The sequence below is a fragment of the Neophocaena asiaeorientalis genome, unplaced genomic scaffold (genome assembly GCF_003031525.2).
Source record: "Neophocaena asiaeorientalis asiaeorientalis breed wild unplaced genomic scaffold, Neophocaena_asiaeorientalis_V1.1 scaffold196, whole genome shotgun sequence".
In the NCBI taxonomy this organism is placed as follows: Eukaryota; Metazoa; Chordata; class Mammalia; order Artiodactyla; family Phocoenidae; genus Neophocaena; species Neophocaena asiaeorientalis.
Window position 1 is genome coordinate 2,062,270 of NW_020173929.1, and position 23,869 is coordinate 2,086,138.

Sequence of the window (23,869 nt, forward strand, 5' to 3'; positions counted from 1 at the left end):
CCTCAGAGGTCATCTGATCTGACACCTTCCCTTTTACAGAGAAGTGACTTCTACACAATGGCACAGTTAGTAAGTAGCAGAACTGTTAGTAGAACCAGGTCTCTTGGATCCTAACTCAGTGCCCTTTGGGGCACATCAGACCCTCAAAATTTTCCTTCTTCCGCTGGCCGGAGTGGCTGATCTTCAAAGGCTGCATGACGGGCGAGCTACAGATACTTGGCTGGGCAGCCATCAACCCCCAGTTCAGTGGCTCCCCTGAGGACCGGCCAGGAGCCCCGTCCACTTTCCGCAGCCTCCATAGGGCCGTACCACCCATCTCCAGTACTGGAAGGGGAATGAACTGAGGAAATTCCAAAGGCTAATTCTCCAGTCACATAGCTCCCTTCACAATAGTCCCCAAAAGGACTATAATAACCTGTAATACCCAGTGTTTAAATAATGCCTTACAATATCCTGGGCTATCCTAGGTCTGTCACCTTGTTTGCTCATCACAGTAGCCCTGTGAGGTAGGTTATAGTCAGGGCAGCATTTATGATTTTCATTTTACTGCAGAGAAACCCGAAGGAAAGAGAAACTGTGGGACTTACTCCACAGCAGTGGGGGAGGTACTCAGGCCCATATCTGAGTCTTTGGGCTGTGTCTACTGTATACCCCTTCCTGAGCTCTGAGATTTGGTGGGTAGAATCCTCTTCCAGCCCTGAACATCTGAGCTTCGTCTACCTGTGCAGGAATGAAGCAGCAAATGGAATTTCACATCCACTGGGATGCATGACGTAGTGATCGTCCTTGCTGGGAGTCAGGCATGTCTAGTTCTTCCTGGATGATCATACCTTGCTTCAGCAAAAGAAATCAAATGCATTTGTTTGTTAAGCCGAGTCACCTGTTGAGAAGCTGCGGCTTGCTGAGACACTGTCTAGTGAAGAGCCCAACCCCAAAGAATGTCGTTCGGTGTCTGTTGACATAAAGCCACCCGCTGCGCGGACGCAGCATGATGTTGGTAATTACCCAAGCAGTGAAAAGTGAAACTATTCCAAGAAGGGGTATTTCGTTTCCAGCTTAGCTTGGTTATGATCTGAGCCTTGCAGACATAACAGTAATTACCAGAATCTAATTGCAGCTGAGTCCGGGAATGCAAAACATGCCATACTGAGGTGGTAACTGCCATCTTTGTGTGCTGGATGAAGCCAAAATTTTACTGATTTGCCGAGATGAGTGGGGCAGCACGTGATTTCAGCATATCTTCTGGCTGGAAAGCTGTCTGAGGCTGGAACAGATTCATGTGTGTGGGTTTTCATAGCCCCTTTTATGTCCCTTCCCGGTGCATTGTGCTTCAACAGATACCCGGCTGCTGTGGAAAATCAAGCAAATTTATGTTCCATGAGATGATTGAGTTCACTTGTGCGGGGTGATGGTGGTTGTTTTCTCTCTCAATGAGACTGGGCTACGCACTTGATTTCCAAAGCCCTTTGATCGCGGGAAACCAGCGGGGTGGAACTGCCTCTTTCTTACCGCAGTCCTGCCCGTTGCAACCCAGGGGCACTGCAGTGTTTGCAAGAGGAGAGAGCCGCCTGCATCACTTCTCACAACCGTTGTGTGTGAGCAGAATTCATTTAACGCCAAGGGACCAGGCGGGATGAAAAAGTTAGCTTTCGCCACCAATCCAGAGACCGGGAGGGTGGTCTCCAGGGACACCACTGTGCCTGTAAGGATGCGGGCTGCAGTGGCAGAGGACATGGCTGGGGATCCTTGCTGAGCCTCGCTAATGACTTAACATCCTAAGAGGAGGTGAGTGTGGCTGTCCCGGGAGCCAAGACCCAGCCGTGCACGCCCACACCCTTCTGCAGAGACAAGGTACCACAGATGTAACCCTATCACCATTGCTGTCATCCGGGCTTCGGCAGGTAGAAGGTTGAGAAAATGATCAGTGCAGGAGGAGGGCCAGGCGTCATGCCTTTGTCGCCTCCTTTCTTCCTAGTTCACTTTTCCCTCCTCTTTGTCACTGGATTCATAGCCTTTTCCCAGGTTTTCCCTTCAGCTGAAGAGAACATGACCCCCTGGAACAGGCCACCTTAAGAGAAAGTTGTTAGGGCCATATCCAGGTGCAGAGCGAGCTTGGAGGGCCTGCACTGGTTGGCATGACCTTCTGCTTGGGATGGGTCTGCTTTAGTCACCCCCTAAAGATGCCCAGCTGTCTCCTGTTTCTCACGTATTATCTATATGACCATACTTAACCTCTTTGTGCCTCAATTTTCCCATCTGTGAAATGGGGGTGATAACAGTATTCACTTACAAGTTGTTGTGAGGATTAAGTGAGTTATGTGAATTACTTTGAGTGTACCTCGTACAGAATAAATATTATATATAAGTTCATGTTATTATTACACTTGCTTTCTTCTTAAAAGATCTGGGTAACATGTTTACCTTTGAAATTGTTGGAGATTATTTTGATTTGATAATTTTACAAGACTCATTAAAGCAACTGTAGATGTTTCATGATGTTGTATTAACGGTGTTAGGGGTCACTAGTGTGTGTCCCGTGGGCAGTTGGTTAATCTCAGGTGATTTTCAAGTTGGAGGCTGAAAGACCACTATCTTGTCAGTCAGAAGAGTAAGGTACTAGTCTTGAGTCTTTCACCACTTAGCTGTGTGATCTTGGCCAAGTCACTGAACCTCTCTGAGCTTTTGTTTTCTTACCTATAAAGTGAAGACTGTGCTGTTTGCCCTGCTTTCCCCATGTGGTTGTTGTGAGAATGAAATGAGGTGTCAGTGTTTTGCAGGCTGTAAGTACTGAACATGCACAGGGATTGTTATTATTAACCTGATAACAAGGGCCGCCTTTTAAGCTTGTCATTCCTTAATGTCTCCCTGCTCACCCACCGTCAACCCAGTCTCCTGAAGTATCTAGCGGGTAACTTCAGCCCAGTGTGAAGGGTGAGAGGCCAAGTTCAGAGAGAGTGAGGATGAGGGGGGCAAGCCAGAGCTAGCTCGTCTTCCTCACTAGGTTCTTAGGTCATCTTAGCCGCCAGTGCAGACTCCCAGTACCTCACACACAGGCCAGGGGTCTCAACACAGGAGCCAGGCCAAGTGTGGTGGAAGATGCCAAACCAAGATGGCAGGCTGCAGAAGGAGAGGAGAGGCCGTGGGAAGAACCATCAAGCAGTGGGTGGGTGTTCTGGCTCTGGGTCATATAGTACTGGGTTCAAATCCCGGCTCTACCATAGACCAGCTGTGTGAGCCTGGGGAAGTTGCTGAACCTTTCAACCTCAGTTTCTTCATCTTTAAAATGGGGAACCATAACAATACCTACCCCCTTGAACTACAGTGAGGATGAAATGACATAATTTATGCAACATGTTCGATACTGTACCAGTAATGTCAAGTGAAGCTGAAACTGTGAGCTCCTTGAGGGTAGGGGGCCAGTTATTATTCACCTTTATGTTCCCAGCACCAAGCGCAGTCCCTGACACAAGCCAGTGCTCAATAACTAGAGTTGGAACAAAACTGAATAGGATAATGGGAGGATGGGGGTATGGCATAAAAGGGACCAACAGGAGATGAGGCTGGGCACGTGGGTTCAGACAGAATGTGAAGGGTCTTGAGTGCCTTGCCAAAGGGTTTGGGTGCCATGGAGCGTTTTTAATGAGGGAGTGATGATGACCTGACATGGTTCTAAGGGAGGTAACTTTGGAGGCTTGTCAAGGGTGGGCCTGGAAAGGAGCAGAATGGAAGTAACAAGACCAGGGCAGGGTCAGTACAACAGTGGACCTGGAGAGAAAAGGTCAGCTTCCAGAAACATTTCAGTTGAATTCAATTGGTGATCAGTTGTTTGTAGGAGAAGCAGGTGAGTCAGTATTCTAGGAACATCAGCACATCATCTGAAGGCTCCTTAGTATTTCATGTACCACCAAGGGAGGGGAGGGAAATGAATGAACACTATTTCAGAAGCACATTCCCAGATCTTAGCATAGAATTTTAGTGGTTACCACGTGGGTCAGAGTGTGTCTCAGAGAAGAAGGACCAGTGACCACACCTCCCAGAGTGAGTTAGCCAGGGAACTGTCCGTGGCTATACTACAGACAGCTTGAAAGCTTTGCTGGATTTAGCAAGAAAACTCCATCCTATTCTGAGACGCTATTTGATGGGTTGGGCCATGGTCTTAGACCATGAAATCTGGCTGGAGCCTTCCTGTTACAGTTCTTAGCTAAGTAACCTGCTGAAAGAGGAACTTCTGATCGTATCAAGTGCTGATAGAACCCAAACAATAGAGGTTAAGTTTCATCCCAAATTTTCTTAAGGAGAATCCACTGATGTCCATTTCACCTAGCCTATGATTTAGTAGGCAGGAAAGCAGTATTAACTAATATTGATTGAGCATTTGCTGTGTGTCAGGTACTTAGCTAAATGCTGGACTTGAATTTACTTATGTAATCTACACAGCCTCCTTTTGAGGGTAGTTAAATATCACGCTCACAGACATACACATTTGATCCTGCTTACGCTGTTATTCTCTCCATTTTACAGGTGAGGAAACGTGCAGAGAATTTCAGTAACTTGCCCAAGGTCACCCAGCTAATACATGTCAGAGCCAGGATTTGAATCCAGGCTGTCTGCTTTTGGAGCTGCTGATCTTAACCTCCCCATCGTCCTGCCTCAAATCTGTGTTGTGCTGTTTTGGGGTGTCAAGCAGAATAGAGACACTTGCAGGAATTGTTTAAATATGCTTCTTGGTTTTTTCATTACCCCACTAATAAATGTCTGTTGGGTTTTGCTCACAGTTGCCCTGTTCACTTGGGATTTCAGACATTGTACAACAAAAGCCTTGCTAATTTTTCAGTAATGAATTATAGGAGAGCCAGCCTGCTTAAGGGAGAGGTCTGGATTAAAGAGTGATTCTATAAATTCCATTTTATTATTAATAATTGTGCTGCCTCGCATGTGGTAGCACATTTCCTCCCTCTGTTTTCAGATCTGTGATCCCCTTTAATACTCAAGGGTGGTGGAGGTAAAGCAGATATGATTATCTTCATTTCTCAGATGAGACAGCTGAGGTTCAGAGTTCAAGTGACTTGGCAAGGCCACACACCTGCTATTAAACAGGATTTAAGGGATGACAAAATATTCCTAGGTAGGAGAAGATGCGGGACCTGTTTAATGTAGCAATTAAGAGCTTCTAATTAGTAGTATCCTGTGACTTAAAATAAGTGGTCTAAAATCCTTGAAAGCATTTGTTCTCACACACATATTTGCATCTTGTTTATGCTAGTCATTTTTCTGAGTCTTATCATCTATAGAGATTCTGTAGCTAGGTGGAATTAACACGGATTTTGATTTTGCAGAGACAGAAATTATGATGGAGATTTATGTTAACTCTTGTTCATCAGAAAGCTAAGTATGGTCCCAGCACATGCACTTTCCCACCTGTCTTCTCTTAAAGCTGCTGTGAGCGTCTTGCTTTGCCAGAAACGTGACTGCAAATCTGTTTCCTCTTTGCAGCCTGTGCAGGGCTTTGATTATGCCAAGCAGCACCTGGGCCAGCAAGGGGTGGACGAAGAGGTCATCCCCGTGACTCAGGAAACGGTGGTCCTCCCACTGCCCGTTAGAGATGCTCCTGCCTCTCAGGAAAGGGATGCCCCTCAGGATGGAAGTACTATCAAGACGGCCAAATCCATCGAAACCAGAAAGAGGTAGGCACTGGGCCAGCTTCTGCCTCTCTGTCAGCAAGAGAAATAATGGATGGGGAGAACAGCTGAAGCCCTCAAGTTAATTCCTCTGTTCTCTTTAAAAATTCCCCTTCGTGCTTGTTTTGAATATTTGAGAAGGAGACTAAGGGAGATGATAAGAATCACAATACCTGCTTCTCATGAGCCACTCGTAAGGTTTTAGATGACTGATCAACCACAACGGAAGAGGTTTCGCTCTTATACTTCTTGTAACAACTTTGGCACTGATGTCACACTTATATCTTTAATTTATCTCAAGAGCAGTGCCTTTGGTTCAGGATACTTGTATTTTATCTGGCAATTTCTCTATAGAGCTTGTGATTTTAGTTCAAAAACCATTTATTGAGTTTTTACTATGAACAGAGCACTTTGACAGGCATTGGGAGGACTACAAAAAGGTTTAAGATTGATTCCTGACCCCGAGCATCTCCTGATGGAAAGACAGAAAGAAATTGCTGGAATACCGAACGTGATGGGCAGGTGCCCACAGTGGAGTCTGAACCAAGTCCTGGGGAAAAGAGAGGAGGAAGAATTTAATTCTGATGAGGGAAAACGTCGTGGAGGAGGTTATGTTGTAGCCAAGCCTTGAAGGGCAAGTGGGATGCCCGTAGGTGGGAAGAGATAAAGGCATCCAGGCTGGCAGAGCCAGGAGAGATACGGACATCCATGCTCACTTAATAATGAGTGTCTCTGGGGCTTAGAGCTCACAGTGCTTGGGTTATAGTGAAAGATTAAACCAGAAGATAGATGAAAACTGTGGAGGGTCTTAACTGCCAGCCTAAGGAGTTTGACCTTTATTCTCTAGGCATTGGTAAGGCACTGAAAGTTCTTCAGGGAGACAGCGATGTCCAGCCTGTATCTTAGAAAGGCTACTCCAGCGGCAATGTGGATGATAGATGGGAGAGGTTAGGCTAGAGGGCAGGAGCTTGTTAGGACTTTGCAATAGGCTCACAAAGAGGTAATGAACTCTGGCCAGCCCTGTTGTCTGGTTAAACCAGCTCCCATTGCCAGCCTTGCCTGGGACCACAGTGGCGGCTGGAAAAGCTACATCCTCTCTCCCTCCTTCCCTCCCTTCACCTAACATATTTATCGATTGCTTGCTGTCTCCTAGGCACTAGGGATACTGCAGCAAACAAGACAAAGTTCCTACTCCCGTGGTGCTTACAATTTGGTAGGGAGAGATAGACAATAAACAAATAGAGAAATAGAAATATAGGAGGTTGGGCGGTGATGAGTACAAAGAAGAAAACCAAAGCATGATAAGGGAATGCAGAGTTGGAGAGGGGAACATGAGGCTATTTTAGCAGGAAGTTGGGGAAGGCCTCTCTGATAAAGTGACATTTGAGGAAGACCTGATTGAAATGATGTGTGAGCCTTGAGGTTATCTTGCAGAAAAACTTGCCAAGCAGATGGAACGGTGTGTACAAAGCCCAGGGGAGGGAACTTCTTGACTTGCTTAAGGAAGAGCACGAAGGCCAAAGAGGCTGATATGAACGAGGGGGGACGTGGTAGCAGGTGGGCCAGAGGAGCTGCCTGGGGTTGAGCGTGTCAGGCTTTATAGACCAAAGTCAGGACTTGAGATTTTGTTGTGAATAAAGATCAGAGGTCATTGGAAGGTTTTGAGAGGAACAGTGATGGGATGTGACTTGCAATTTTAAAGGTTCACTATGGCTGCCGTGTGGAAATAGACTGTAGAGAAGCAGAATAGAAGCAGAGAGACCCATTAGGAAGCTATTGCAAGAGTGGAAGAAGTGATTGGGTTCTAGAGATGTTTAGAAGGAAGGACTGACAAGATTTGCTGATAGATTGTTGTGGGGTATGGAAATAGAGAGGGATGAATTTGCCGTTTATTGTGCTGGGGAAGACTGGAGGAGAAGTTCGTAGGGGACGATCAAGAGTATGGATGTGGGTATGTTAAGTTTGAGATGCTCATGAGACATGCAAGTGGAGATGTTGAGAGCTCCGTTAACCACATGAGTCTGGAGTTCAGAGGAGAGGTCCAGAGTAGAAATACAAATGTAGGAGCTGTCAGCGTTTGGTTATAAAAAGCTCTGAGACTAGATGGGCACCTAGGAGAGTGTAGCTAGAGAAGAAATCAAAGAACTGACCCCTGGGACATTGCAATGATTAGAGGTCCAGATAATGAAGATGGATCAGCAAAAGAGTCTGAAAAGCATCAGTAAGAAAGGCACAAGGAGAGCGAAGCAAGAGTGGAATCTGAGAAGCCAAGAGAAGGGAGTCGTTGCAGGAGGAAGGAAGGATTGTTTGTATCAAATATATAAATTTTGCATTGGAGTCAAGCAGCAAGGCTCTGTGCTTTTCTCTAGGAGATATTGGTACTTAAGAAAGAGGTACAGAGAAACAGGGATGGATTTCAGCTTGTGTGGGAAAGAATGTTGAGGGCATGTGGGTTAATTATCTGTTGCCCTCTAACAAACCACTCTAAAGCTTATCAGCTTAAAACAACAACCATTTATTTAGCTCATGGTTTTTGGTGGGTCAGCAGTTCAGGCTGAGCTCCGCTGGGTTGTTCTTCTAGTCTGAACTAGGCTTGGCTGATCTCAGCTGGGCTCACTCATGCATCTTTAGTCAGGTGGAAGGCCTGCTGGGCTGGCTTGTTGATGACAGCCTTGTCTGGGGTGGCCAGATAACTGGGACCTCTTGACATGTGGTCTTGAACCCTCCAGCAGGCTAGCACTGACTTTCTCACAAGGTGGTTACAGGGTTCCAGGAGCAGTAAGAAAAGAAGCCCCAAACAAGCTTCAAGTCTCTGCTTTTATCATGTTTGCTCCTGTCCTGCTGGCCAAAGCAAAACACATAGTCAAGTCCAGAGTCAGTGTGGGAGGGGACTACCCTAAGCTTGGTTACTGGGAGGTGTGAACAAATTGGGACCTTAACTGCAGCAGTCCACCCCAGCATGAAGTTGAAACATACAGAGAAGCAATGGATGATTTATCTGAGTTGACTGGCAAGTAGTATTATCTATAGTAATTATTCTCATGATCTTTGCCAAGTACCACCGTAAAGGCATGTTAACAGCTTATCACCTATTTAGAGGACACTGAAAAGAGATAAATAGAATTACTAAAATTAGAATATTAACATTGTACTGCACTGCCAGGAAGAATAGAAACTTTTCCACCCATTCTAGTTGAGTGGTTTAAATTGTGCAAAGATTTCTTTTAAAAAAATTGTTTTAGAACAAGCTATTTTGTTTCTTGAATTTGCAAGGAGTCTCTACTCTTGCTAATCAAATTTAAATACTTAACCTCAGATTTTTATTAAGAAATATTAGCTTATGAAACAAGTAAAGAAAACAATGCCTACCCTATTGAATGATTTCTCCATTTGCTTCATAATTTTACCATAACGATATACTTTTATTAAAGACTGGCTATATCATTGCCATAGCTGTGGGAGATACATCACCTCTGTTCAAGTTCAGTTGATCACAGGAATCTCTGATCATTTGGGAAGATTTTAGGATGCCACATCCAAGAGCAAGCCCATCACGCATCTATGTTTCTAGCTTCCTCAACTTGCCACTTCAGTTTCCTCATTTCCGCTAGAGCAGGACCGCATGACCCTTCAGAATGGGGCCGTTAGATGGTCCAAAAAGTTGTGCAGGTGAAAAATAGGGGAAGCCAGTGATCTGGTGGTCATTAAGATATCTTTAAAAAATTTGTTTTAAAACTGAAGGAAAAATGAAGATTCAGCCACTTGCAGACAACCAGATGATGTTTCAGGTCCTTTTCCTTATGTAGGCTTTTGGCGATGGCTATTTTGTTGTTCCATGACTGGGATTAATGAGCAAGGATAGAGAAGCAACAGCCATTCGCAATGGGTACTTCAGTGCAGTGATTGGTCATGATTGTTCAGCGGTTGATTAATCCCCACCCCCAAGATTGTTCTTCCAGGATCCATGTGCACCCATACTCAGAATGGGGACTATTGAGTTCAATAGACTTAAACTGCAACCTCTCAAGGGACACTTATTTCAAAGACATTTTGTTACTGTCATGAGTGGACACACACACACACACACGCACGTACGTAGATCTCACTCTCTGTTTTTGATCAGAAATTCTGAGTTGACGGGTCCATGTAAACATAAGTCTATAAGCTGATGCAAAGAATAAAGCCGAGCTGGGTTTTTTTTTTCCCCTCCAGAAATGTGTTCATTCATACCTTTCCTCGGAGCCAGAGTAATAGCCAGCAAATCGTTTCAGGATCAAATGAGGGAAAGGGTACGCAAACGCTACAAAAACCATTAAATATTTTGTGCACGTGAGGTAGGTTGCTAGGAGCCTTTCCTTCGGGACCTCAGTGAAAGCCTCGTTGTGTCAAGGAAGCCGGTTGGAAGAGTAGGGGCCATTAACTGTGAGGTTCTGAAAACGATCCAAAGGTGTGTGTGTGTCTGCACACCCAGCACTCAGTGATCAAATAGTCAATGCCTCATTCATATTTTCCTGAACTACGTTCTTTGTATTGCTTTTATGGTGAAAGAGATTGTGGCCAAACAAACTGGGAAGTGCTGAATTAAACACAACAAGATGAGTCTCTTTCTGACAGGACTGATGAGAGCTTTTGATATGCTGATGTGCTGTAGGAATATCCAAAGAGGGAGTATAGTGATTGACATCTCCCAGACTCGTGCTTGTCTGTGCATCCTTGGCGGGGAGCATCTCCCGTGGCTCCGGCGGTGCTCTGTGGAACGCTCGTGGCTGATTCTGCCTTATCCCACGGTTGTGAGCGGGCACTTTCATTGTGCGTGGTTTTCAGGGTGCTAAAGTGCACAGAAGTGTACAGGACTGAGAATCCCAAATTCCCGGAGGATGAGAGGGGGTTTGGGAGGAGGAGGTAGAGGAGCATCCACCAGGATACGCGGCTTCCACCTAAGAAGCTGCTTACTTACGGGTCAAGGGCTGCATTTTTTTTTGAATTTTATTTTATTTCTTTATACAGCAGGTTCTTATTAGTTGTCTATTTTATACATATTAGTGTATATATGTCAATCCCAATCTCCCAATTCATCCCACCACCCCCACCCCCCGCTTTCCCCCCTTGGTGTCCATACGTTTGTTCTCTACATCCGTGTCTCTATTTCTGCCCTGCAAACCGGTTCATCTGTATCATTTTTCTAGATTCCACATGTATGCATTAATATACGATATTTGTTTTTCTCTTTCTGACTTACTTCACTCTGTATGACAGTCTCCGTCCACATCTCTACAAATGACCCAATTTCGTTCCTTTTTATGGCCGAGTAATATTCCATTGTATATATGTGCCACATCTTCTTTATCCATTCATCTGTCGATGGGCATTTAAGTTGTTTCCATGACCTGGCTATTGTAAATAGTGCTGCAATGAACACTGGGGTGCATGTGTCTTTTTGAATTATGGTTTTCTCTAGATATATGCCCAGTAGTGGGATTGCTGGATCATATGGTAATTCTATGTTTAGTTTTTTAAGGAACCTCCATACTGTTCTCCATAGTGGCTGTATCAATTTACATTCCCACCAACAGTACAAGAGGGTTCCCTTTTCTCCACACCCTCTCCAGCATTTGTTGTTTGTAGATTTTCTGATGATGCCCATTCTAACTGGTGTGAGGTGATACCTCATTGTAGTTTTGATTTGCATTTCTCTAATAATTAGTGATGTTGAGCAGCTTTTCATGTGCCTCTTGGCCATCTGTGTGTCTTCTCTGGAGAAATGTCTATGTAGGTCTTCTGAAGGGCTGCATTTTATTCCAGTCAATTTTCCATTATAGGGGCCAGATGCCAGTAGGTGCTGAATTTGGACAACTGACATCAGAACAACAAGGGATTTGGTGAACCTCTGCATAGCTGCTTCCTGATTGTCTCCCACAGAGGAGAAGGCAGTGGGTCTTTAGCTCAGCCCACCCACAGGCTGATGTGATCCAAGGAGCATGAGCCTTAGCAGGGGTTCCCAAGAGCCCATTTTCCCACAGGTTCCAGAACACCAGTGAGTGGCCCCAATGGAAGGCGAGAAGGCCCTGTGGCTTGCCCTGTGTAAGGCCTGCCTCATCTGGGACATTGTAGGAGACAGAAAGGGAAGGGGCTCTGGCCTGTGGCGAAAGCTCCTACCCGCAGGGGGAGCCCTGGCTTCCAGGGCGGATTCGCCACTCCCAACTCTGTCCTGGACAAAACACCTGGCCTCCTGAAATTCCTCACTTGCTAACAAAGGTGACAGTCACCACGTCAGTGAGTTGTCATAAGGATGCATTAACAGTTTGGAAGCATTCAGCACAGTCCTTGGCACATGGTAGGGGCTCGTGGTGGGGAGCTTTTGGAGAACCTGGGTGGTGTCTTCATATCGCTATATACCTGTATACCTGACACAAATCCACAGACGAGGTGCACATAAAGCCTTTCCTGAATGAACGAATAGTTCGAATTGGTAGATTCAAATGTAAGTGGTTGCCAGTTAGCTTGAGTGACTTAATCTTTAGGAGTCAAGCTCTATTCTGTAAAGAGACCAGCCGAAGAGAACGATGTTTTACGCATGTCCCTCAAGATGCCATGTGAATCAGACACCCCGCAACACTATCCAAAGTGCCGCGTTTTAAAGAGAGGGCACACGCTTCCAAACGCCATCGCTGTCTTGTCCCTGGTCACTGGGGGTTCATGAAAAAGAGATGGGAATGGAGCGCTGCGCTCATTGAACTTCTCTGAGGAGCCCAGCACTGGTAAACACACTTCACAACAGCCAGGTCCTTAACCCATGCTGTGTGTTGGGTGTGTTTTTTTCCTTTTCCTGTATCGTGTCTTCTCTGTGGATAAAACCGGAATGAAAGGCTGCAGACACACACTGTGCGAATAAAATAACCTTGAGAGGAGGCTGCTCTAGTTGAAACTTACCGTCTCCCTGTTGCTATGGTTACCTCCAGCAGGTCGCCCAGTGAGAATGGCTCTGTCATCAGCAACGAATCAGGGAAGCCCAGCTCGGGGAGGCGCTCACCCCAGAATGTAATGGCACAGCAGAAAGTGACAAAGGAGGAGGCATGGAAGAGAAATGGTGAGAAGCCTTCCCTGCCAAGCAGCATCCCCAAGCCCAGTGCACACGTGCACGCACAGACGTGCACAGGCTCGCACACCAGTGTGCTTCAAACCACCGCCCACTCTTCTCTCTACTGTGTCTCGGAAAGGTCCTACCTACCTCTTGAGGTAGTAGTGCCTTACGCCCTTGCCTGAATTACTCTGTTTCACTTTGTCTGCCCTCTGTGCTTATGGAATTGTGCAGGGCCTGAGAAAAACCCTATACAGATTGAGCTGATGTTTGCTTAGAGATTTTTCTCATTTGGGGGTGAATTGCCTTGGTTTGTAGCACCAGGTCCACGAGGGTGGCAGGTTTCTGAAAGGCTGCTTGTCTTGGGAGAGTCCCCTCATTTTCTTGCCCTGACTCGCTTGATAAGTTTCAGGGCTTCAGTCTGTGCCAGTGAGTCCAGATATTACAAATCCACCTCTCCCAGGAAAATCAAGACAGTAATAAATCTCTCATCATAAAAATCAGCCTGAGGTTGTCTTTATGCTCCAGGGAAACTTAACCGTTTAGTTTCTCCCTCGTGCAGATCTTTTCACCACCTATAAAGGATTGGTGTTGGGGGTTATTTCCAAGTTGTCAGTGCTGCCTTAGCGTGCTGTGGCACTACCTGGAGATCTCACCTCTTAGACCTCATTGTGCAGCCTCCTTCCTCCTCATCCCACTTTTGTTCTGAGCCTCGTCTCCACTCGGTCCTTCTGTGTGTGATGCTGGCTTCCTAAAGTGCCGCTACTCAGATCAGGGAAAATTCCTTTTGGATATCAAAGGGCTGTAGGTGGAGTCCTACAGAAATGCTGGGCGAAAAGGCAAACCATCTGGCACTCTGGTTAGCTGTGCTTCCCTCGTACAGGAATCTGATGAAGTGTGGTTCAGGACTCTCCCTTGAAACTAGTGCCAGAATATTCTTTTGTTTTCGAACGTCACTGACTTCTTTCTTTTTTCTGACCAAAAAAGAAAGAATGGCACAATGCATTTGTCTTCTGCATGGAAAATGTGGTCCCTGTTCCCATTTCCAACCATTGTATAAAGCATTTCTTTAAACTGTCAAACTGATTTGATTCTTACATTTTTTCTTTTCCTGATCCCCCCCATGCCACACAGAGATTGTGCTTTCCACACCAGAATCAGGGTGTGACCTGTGGGGTTTTCCTGGAATATCACCCTACGCGGGACCACCAGAAATTCTGCCCGTCGGCAGTCTGCCAAGGCAGCTCACAGCGGGCCACAGGAGCTGTGGCTTATAAAGGGAGATGTGAACTTAGCCACTTTCTCCTCTTTCCTCCCAGAGTGAGATGCTAAGGAAGGTGGTCAGAGGGAGTGAGGCAACCCAGAGGCAATGCAGTGAAGCCATAGGGGAAGGTTGTTTTAACCAACTGCGGTGACTGCCATTGCCTCTAACCGAGATGCCCCCCCTACTCCCATCACACCCCTCCTTCCCTCCTTCCCTCCTTCCTTTATATTCTTCCAGGAAATGTATAAAGTCGAGTCAAATTCCATCCTCCCCCAGATACCCCATCACCCACCCCAGTCCTCAAATGGCCTTGAATAACTCAATGTGTGTCTCTCTCAGACTTTTTTACTATGCATATGACAACACACATGTATCTTCACATGTATCAACACATGTTTTTTGTTGTATTGCCTTATTTTACTTTGTGCAATGGGATCAATGTACACACTGTTCTGTGCCCTTTTTCTTGCTTAAAAATATGCAATATACAGACTCCTCTGTCAGTAAATACCCACTGACAAGATGATGCCTTTCCCCGTGCCCTGCATTTAATCTGTAGAAGAGGAGGGGGCGGGGTCAGTTTCAGACCCCATCACTCCCCACCCAGCTGGTGAGGCATTGACTTCCCTAAATGTTCCCACTGACCTGCCTGTTCTTGTTTTCCCACCCTCTCTACCTGCCTTCTCATTCTGTTTAGGTCACTTTGATTATTTAAATATCAGGTTCAGAAAGAACAACAGCCGGGTGCGTGAATAAAATGCAATTACTGTGCCAGGTTGAGGTCTTAACGTGTTTGTTTTATTAGAAAGCCATCCTTTCTCCAAGTTTACCGTGCTTCATTGCATTTTATTTTTGCCAGAGGTAAACCCAGTGAATTTTCAGACTTGGTCACTTCTCTTTGCCCCAACGTTCTCGTTCAGTGAAGTTTCACTTTGAACATTTCAAATAGAAATAAGAGGACCAACTCATTTGATGTAAAATTCAACAGATGCTGAAGCACATCAGAATTCTAGACTGGACCTTCAGTGGAACCTACACTTGTCCTTTTTTTTTAATCACAGGGCCCCCCTTTATCACAATACTAGGTTAGAGTTCACCAAAAATATCAATAGCATATTTTATTGGATTAGAAGATGAACAGAAGGAGAAGGGAAGGAAGGAGGGAGGGAGAGAAGGAAGAAAGGAAGGAAGGGAGGAAAAGAAATAACGTTGAATGGAATTGTGGAAGAACTAAAAGGTGTAGTTCCATCACATTGTCAGCTTGCAAAAAGTACTTGATTGTGTGAATGTAGCCTCTGAGAATAGATTATTCTCTTGGTGCGGAATAATCAGAAGTTGTTTTTATGGCTTAGTATCCATTCTAGAGGTTAGGGTTACTGAGGTTAATTAATAAATGTTCATGTACCAGGCTGTCATTCTAAAACTCTTCTTGTTTTCCACCAGGTTTGTTGCATATGTAGCTTCTAATTTTCTACTTTTTTGTGAAGATAAGAACTTTAAAAGGAAAAGACACTATTCCACTAGCAACATGGCTGGGGGTGGGTGAGGGGGAGGTCCTTATAGCACAATGGCCTTGTTAGTTACCATAACTGCAGGCAGTTTTAGAGTCTGTTTCAAGGTGACGTTTAAATATAAGTGGGAAAGATAGATGCCGAGAGCTAGGATTTTGAAAGCAAAACAATTTGGCATTCTCTCAACTAAATACAGATGCTTAAACTTCTGAACCCAAACCAATGTCACCTTAGAAAGAGTGTTTTCCAGGAAAGAGTTAACAATGAGTTCAAGGTGAGAACACTACGGATTTGTACCTTCAGTCATTTAGAAGAAAGAACCGCCATAAACCCTTAAGGGCGCACCTTCCTTTAAGACACCAAGATTTCACCACCAGGTTTCAGAATCTCATCACACCTTGCCTCCTAGTTGTCGTGGGGCAGGTGGGACAGGAGGAGGACAAGCATCAGAGAGCTTGGAGGATGAATCACTACTTTCTTAGTAGGAGCCCTTGAGGATTTGTCAGAAATATTAGCCCCAAAACAGTTTCAGTTTATTCTTTCTTTGCCTTGCCAGTGAGATGAAGACTCACTTATTATTTGATAAGCAACACCAGAGGGCAGTGATTCTAGTTGTAAATTATTTGTCTTTGAGCTTTAATAAAGATTCCCCCAAAAGAAAATGGTTTAAGAGCATTTTCTGCTTCACATGGGAAGGTTCTCCCCATGCCAGTTCAAACATAAAGAAATGAAATCTCCCTTTCCAGCCTGATATACTGAAGTTCACACCAGCAATGCAAATAAAACACAAATAGATACAGGGTGGATGCCTGGTGGCATTTACTGTGATGATGTGATGATGTTCTAGGATACTTCCTCAATTTCACTATAGCCCTTTTCTTTAGCATTGTCCCATGCTTTTTTCTTTAGGGACAAATTACGCTTTAAATATTCCCACGAACCTGCTGTACTCACATAACATTTTAATGTATTAATATTTAATGCAATGCCTTTTAATGTAGTTTTTCCATACAGTCCTTTTGGGGGGAGGATAACTATTTTGCTCTTAAAGAAACCTAGAGGAATTATTTTGCAAATCTGAATATATGACTTTGAGTGATAGTGGAAAGGAACTGCAGTTTATACAGTTTCTAGGGTGTTCTTTTCCTGTCCCATTATAGTTATGCTCCCCCCTTTCCCTCCACGGGGTGAGGATTAAGGGTGTCACAACCCAGAAGCAATAAGAATGCTAGGTATCATCTCTTCAACCTCGGAATGGTTAACTTTTACATGTTTAATTGTTCTGCAGGTACTAACAGCACCTCTTTTTCCAAGTCAGGAAATTTTAGTCATTCCTTCATTCATTTATTCAGCAAATCCCTACTGAAAGCCAACTGCATGTGAGACATTGCTAAATGCAAAGGCATGAGCCTTTAAAAAGATGGGCAAGAGTTTAGCTCTTCTATTCTAGTGGCAGGGGGTGGGAGCCGATTAAATCAATACAACAAACCAATAGTGATAAATGCATTGAAGAAAATACAACAGAGTGATGAGGTGAGTTTTTTTTAGATTGGTGGATAAGGAAAGTCTTTTTTAAGCTGAAACTTGAAAAATAAGAGGGAACTAGGCATGTAAAGAGCTGGGGAAAGAGCAAATGCAAAATCCTGGAGGTGGGAACAAGCCTGCTGTGTTCAAGACGGCCATTGTGGCTGGAGCAGAGTGGCTCAGGGAAGAAGTAGGAAATGAGCTCAGCAAGGTAGCCAGGGCCACATGGTACAGGACCTTGTAGGTCACAGTAAAGACTCTGGATTTTATTCTGAGAGAGATGAAGCCTTCAGAGGGTTCTGATCAGAGGAGTGCTGTGATCTGGTTATCTTTTGAAAAGATAATCCATCCTGGCTGCTGGTGGAGTGTGTATTTTAGAGGTAGGAGGACAAGAGTGGAAGCTCAGAGGAGGGGCATTGTTTAGGAAGTGTATTGGTTACTTATCACTGCATAACAAATTACCCCAACATCTAGCAACCGAAATGACAATCTAAATTTATTATCTCACGTAGTATCTGTGGGTCAGGAATTCAGAAGTGGTTTAATTGGGTGGCTCTGGGTTCAGAGTATCTCATGAGGTTGCAGTCAAGATATTGGCCTGGGCTGTAGCCATTCAAAGGCCTCGCCGGGCCTGCAGAACCCACTCATAAGATGGCTCACTCACATTATTGTTGTCAGGAGTCTCAGTTTCTTGCCACATGGACGTCTCCATAGGGCTCCTTGAGTGTTTGCATAACATGCCAGCTGACTTTCCCTAGAGGGAAGTGATCCAAGAGAGAGCAAGGTGGAAGCAACAATGCTTTTTTACGACCTAGCCTTGGAAGAGATACATTGCCATTTCTGCAATTTCCTGTTTTGTTACACAGGTTAATCCTATGTGGTTGTGAATATCGGGAGGCAGGAATTACTGGGTGCCGGATTGGAGGCTGGGTTTCATAGGAGTTGTCTGGTGGGAGATAATGGTAGGAAAGCAAGAATTGTCCAGCAAAACTACACTCTAAAAAGATATATGCCTCTGGTAACACATCTGAATAGAGATTTTCCTCTGTCATTGGCTTCTTGGTGGCCTGCTATTTACAAATCAGTCCACAGAACCCAAAAATACTCCAATTATAACCCATGGTTAGACTCTGAGGTGTTTTAGCCACATGGCAAACTAACAATTTACTTGGCTTAATTTGACAAATCTTCTGTGATTATGATAAGTGACAGAATGGTACAAACTATGTTTCTCGATAATTTAAATGACATCCCAATCTCTCGAGACGGGAGGAAAGATGAATACACTTCTATTACATTCGTATTTCATATAACACCTATTTTGCTCCTAAATTGCCGGCTGGCTTGGTTGTTTGAACAGGCTTAATTTATCTCTTGCCGAGCCATGCTCCATAAACTGTCATTCGTATGGTTACTTAATGGGAATGTGCTTTAAGAACAAGTAAATCAGCCAGGTACCGCTGGCCCTCCAACGTCCTCCGTCAGCTTAGCTGTGGAAGCGCAGGCAGATGGCTGTCTTTCAGCAATCACAGCAGAATCCTCTGTCAGAGGGGAGAATTAATTCAACAGAGTGTAGGTGGAAATCGCTCTACTTAATTAGGGGAGTCGTCTGTAGCTTTGAATTCGTTTCTCGGGTGGTTATTTCTTAACTTTCTTTTGTTTTAGTCACATGAAAGAAACCAAACCCTAGTCATTGAAGAAGCAGTCTTTAGAAAGAAAGAAAAAGTTTCAGGAGCAATTGCTGTGGCTGGTTGACCAGGGAAGACTCGTGACCTTCACATGATGCCAAAATGGGTAGCTTTGGTGGCAGAGACTAAACTGAATGCTGTTATTCTCGATTGTCATATTTTAAGAATAGTTGCCAGGTTTGGCCAAATGGCACTTTTCCCACCTCCGACTCAAACATAGAGAACAAATTTACTTTTTTTTTTCTCAAGTGTGCTCTGTCACAGTTCTGAAGGAATGGTTTTTACTTTTTGAATTCAAACCAGTGGAGGGGTGAAGAGTGTAGATCTTAAAAAAAAAAGAAAAAAAATGGAAGAAAGCCACGGGCAGGAGTGAGCCATTGGCACAGAACCAGACACTGTCGTTCCTGAGGTCATTTTGAGCAAAGTCATATCCTTCGGCGTGAGCCTCTCATATATTCCCCCACGGTGGCGCAGCTTCCGCACACCAGAAAATCAACGTGTTTATGTTGTGCTTTAGTGCCGGCGAGCGACGAAGAGGAAGGAGCCGTCCTCTTTGACAGCTCTGGCAAGGCGGCTGCTGATCCCTTTGACACGTCTTCTGGGTCTGTGCAGCTCATCGGAATAAAACCTACAGCCCTACCCGTGTTGCACCCCACCTCGGACAGGAGCCAGGAGCCGGTCGTACTCAACGGCGAGGTGAGCACCTGAGGACCAGAGCAGGAGAGAGCGGGTGCAGCCAGGCCTCCGTGGATGCGGACTAAGGAGTAGCACCTGGGGGTCCTGGGTGCAGGTTGCATCCAGGTGTACGGGGCTCTGGGGGTCATTTTTACCTCTGCATGCGCGGGCCTCAGCAGAACTAATCAGGGCACAAGTCACCCCAAACCAGTTTGCTGAGTGATGTTTTCAGAGCATTTTCTACCTTCATTAGAAAGCCCAAAGGGAACTTTTTAAAAACTGTAGTTGTGAAGAGAAACATCAGAAATTCTGTTTCCCCAGCAGCTCACCCACACAGCCTGCTGTCTTTCTTGGTACTAAACTGGTCAGGATGGCACGTCTGTTGCAGTGGTGGTGAGAGGCACTTGAATTGATAGGGGACCGGAGGAGATCCAGACCGGGATGTGGCCCGCTATCTAGGCTTTGAAATGACTTTTACTACTTTGAGCAAGCTTGAGACAACCCTTTGCCTGCTTCCAGGAGGATATCGATGGATATCATGATGTTAACCAATTTCCCTAAGTCTGAAGAAGATTATTAATGTACACGGGAATAATGATTCCACCAAAGAAAAACAGATAGATGGATGGATGGGTCGGTGGATGGATGGATGGAGATAGATTGATAGAGGCAGTTTAGAGGAGAGCAACATAGTAAATTGGGTAAAAATTATCTGCCGTTTCTCCATCTCCTGCAGCAGAATGGTCAGTGGGCTGAAGGTGTTTATGATCCTTTAAGGCCATGCATATGGAACCTGCATGTGAATACATTACACACGTATGCACGCACACACGTACTTTCATATATTTTTCTCTGTTGTTAAGCTGTCAGGTTGGTTTTTCACTTCATTAGTTTATACCCAGCTATGGTTACCTGCATCAGGAGGGAGACTGCCTAAGCTTTGAAGTCTCTTTACCATCACACCTGGAGGACAATGCGACAGCCCCTTACAGCTGTGTATTGTAAGCGCACTTTGGCGGCTTGTCTGCATCCCCCATCCGGGCCACGTATAAAAGCCTGTTACAGGGCTTCCCTGGTGGCGCAGTGATTGAGAGTCCACCTGCCGATGCAGGGGACACGGGTTCGTGCCCCAGTCTGGGAAGATCCCACATGCCGCAGAGCGGCTGGGCCCATGAGCCATGGCCGCTGAGCCTGCGCGTCCGGAGCCTGTGCTCTGCAACGGGAGAGGCCACAACATGAGAGGCCCGCGTACCGCAAATAAATAAATAAATTAATTAATTAATTAATTAAAAAAAAAAAAAGCCTGTTACAGACCTGATTCAGGAAGCTCCTCTGGTTTTCTGGACAGAAAGACCGAACTGCCCAGAGGTGTGATGAGTTGAGGTTCATCAACTTTTAAAAAGAATTTAACTGGGAATTCCCTGGTAGTCCAGTGGTTAAGACTCAGTGCTTTCACTGACGTGGGCCCAGGTTTGATCCCTGATCGGGGAACTAAGATCCCACAGGCCGCGCGCCATGACCAAAAATAAATAAATAAAACTAAAAAGAACTTAACTGGTTGTGGACTTATAGAGCACTTCTATTCCGACCTCATTCTTTTTAGACAAAGCAACTGAAGCCAGAGGGCTCAGGTGGCTTGCTCAAGGTTGCAGTGCAGGTTATTGTGACAGCATGGTGCTCAGGTCCCCGGCCCCCTGTCCAGTGCTCGCTCCTTCCCTCTCTTTGACTTCCTGTGGCCCATTAGTGAAAAAAAAGCATTGTGCTTGAAAGAGTATGGACTCTCCAGCCATGCTGCAAGAATGTGAATCCCAGCTCTTCTACTTACTATCTTTATGACCTTAGGCAGGTTAATTTATCTGTGCCTCAGTATCTCCATCTGTACAATGGGACTGTTGTGAGGATCAAATGAGTTAATACATGTAAAGCACTTAGAACAGTGCCTAGCCTACAAGTACGTTATTATTACTGTCATCATCATCATTAGTCAGCTAATGAGCAAGGATTCACTGATCGTGTACTTTATGCCCTTTGGCCCTATAATGTGGGAACCTGTATATCTTCCTAAAGCCAATCACAGCCAGTGAATCTTCCCTTATAAACAGTTCTGCCACTGGACATGCAAGCCCAGTGATTAGAGGCCTCTGAGGTTATCACTAACGCACTGGTAACTGCTCTTCATTAAGACCCTCTGCCCAGTATGGGCCCAGGTGATGGCTGCCATGCCTGGATCTTTTCATCCCAGCTTAGCCATGCGAGTGTCCTGGGGACAGGTTCCAGATCTCGGCTAAATCTAACTTACCACTCCCTTTTTCTGCCAGGCCCCTCACCCTGTCACAGGAGAACAGATGAGCATTTTCCCTGTCCAGAAGTGGATGCATGTTACACTTTGGTAGCTGAAGGAATAGACCTTGCTGACATTTGGATTGGAAAGGAGCCCTGAACTGTTCTCTGTAATTTACTGCCTTGTGGCATTTGAGACAGATTGTCTTATAATTTTCCTCTTTCTCCTCTTACGGGCAGCTTGTATAAGTGAAGAAGGTACAGCCTCAAAGCCATAAATTTCCCTTTTATGAATTATAGGTAATTCTTTTAAATATTATTTTAAAGAAAACATAATAACAGCAAAGTTCAGAAAGTAAGAAAGATCACTGTAACTTCACTACCCTAATATATCCTCTGTTTTCATTTTTTCCACCTTCAAGCTTTTGATCAAACTCATGATATTTTAGAATCTCATCATAGACAGACAACTTTATATCTTGTATCTTAAGCATTTGCTACGTTGCTATTGTCTTTCTGACGATCATTGTGAATGACTTGATTGAGTAGGTGCACCGTTGATTGGGAAACTACTCTCCCATTGTTCAAACCAGGTATTTTTGGTTTTAGTTTTCATGCATGACTTTTAAAAAGTTTTTATTTTGAAAATAATTTTAGATTTACAAAAGAGTTGCTGTAGTAGGAGAGAGAATTCCTTTACCCAGCTAGTTCTTTACCTGCTACCCCTACTGTTATCATGTTATGTAACCATAGAATAATGATCCAACCCAAGAACATAACATTGGTACAATACTATTGACTAATGTGCAGATCTCATTTGAATTTCACCGGTTTTCCCGCTCATGTCCTTTTCCTGTTCTGGAATCCCGTCCAGGATCCCACATGGCATTTAGTTTTCTTCTGAGTCTCCTCCAGTTTGGGACAGTTTCCTTCTTTGAGACCATTTGTCTTTCATGACCATTACTCTTTTGAAGCCAGTTACCATGTAGAATGTCCCTCAATTTGGATTTGTCTGGTGTTTTCTTATGACTGGATTGAGGTTATGAAGTTTTGGCGTAACTATGGGAATGTTGTGGCCTTTCGTGGGCATTGCATCAGGAAGTACTTGATACTGATATGTCTGATTACTGGTGATGTTAACTTTCATCTCTGACTTTGAACTTCTCTTGGAATGTTGTTTCAGGAGAGATTCCAGAAATGGATTCCTGGCTCAGAGGATGTCATGCTACCTTCTTCTCTTTACTGGTTTTCTCAGTGGCAGGCAGAATGAGGGAACAATTAAAGATTTGTGAGATGCTACCAACCTAAAGATACCATCAGGGCCCAGGTTGGGGAGATCTTTGCAAGAGTTAGAAAAAATATGTCCTTCAGTCTGTTTCTTCAAATGCTGTAAAAATAAAGCATCTAAGATGCAGCCTCGTGTCAGTGAACCTTGGGCTTTGTACGTGGGTTGATACGTATCTTACCACTGGATGAATTCATTGGTAGGATAACCTAGCAGTGTGGAGTGTCAGGACTGGAGTCTCTGCTTGCACATTGAACCACATCCTGGGCATTTGGGAGTTTATCTTAGAGGATGGGCTATGGTTACTCAGGCTCATGACTCCGGAGCTAGCTGCACGGATCCTCGAATGGGCTTGGATAAAACACCACACTCTCACCACAACTTGTTGGCCAAACACAGATAGTGCTATATCTAATCCTCAAAGCCCCCAGGTGTTGGCTTGCATTGTTATAGGCTGCTTCTTGCAACTGGCTTGCCCCTTCCTCTTTCCCTCCTGAAACAGGAGCCAGAAAGGATGCAACCAGAGTAACTGTCATGGGCAAGAGGAAGGAACAGGGACATTCCAAGACTTCAGTGCAGCCTGTGGCCTGTCTGCCTTCCTTTGTTCGTGCTGCCCCTGCCCCAGCACACCCACTCCCACAGTGCTGCACCCATGCTGCTCAGCCCAAAGCCCCCTCACTGCCCCACTCCACCCACGTCTGCTCACCTTAGTGCTCTGTGCTCCCAAAGCTACTCATTCCCCTTCCCCTTCTCTCCGTCAAGCTCCCTCTCCCTTACTCTTAGATGTAAAGGAAACCCAAACAACCCACGTTAGCGATAATAACATTTTAAAGTCATTCTCAGTGGTGGTCATGTTGCAAGCATGCCATGCATGTGAACTCATGCA

The 23,869-nt window shown here is 45.0% G+C and overlaps 1 protein-coding gene across 1 annotated transcript in view; it reads left to right on the plus strand.

The window, feature by feature from the left end:
- The window catches only part of KIAA1549L (KIAA1549 like), a 126,618-nt gene that overhangs the window by 40,627 nt on the left and 62,122 nt on the right, over nucleotides 1-23,869 (plus strand). Inside the window, exons 11-13 of the mRNA XM_024752632.1 lie at nucleotides 5,494-5,684; nucleotides 12,638-12,765; nucleotides 19,261-19,439. Of these exons, the coding sequence (XP_024608400.1) occupies nucleotides 5,494-5,684; nucleotides 12,638-12,765; nucleotides 19,261-19,439 (498 nt within the window). The remainder of the gene's footprint in view (nucleotides 1-5,493; nucleotides 5,685-12,637; nucleotides 12,766-19,260; nucleotides 19,440-23,869) is intronic.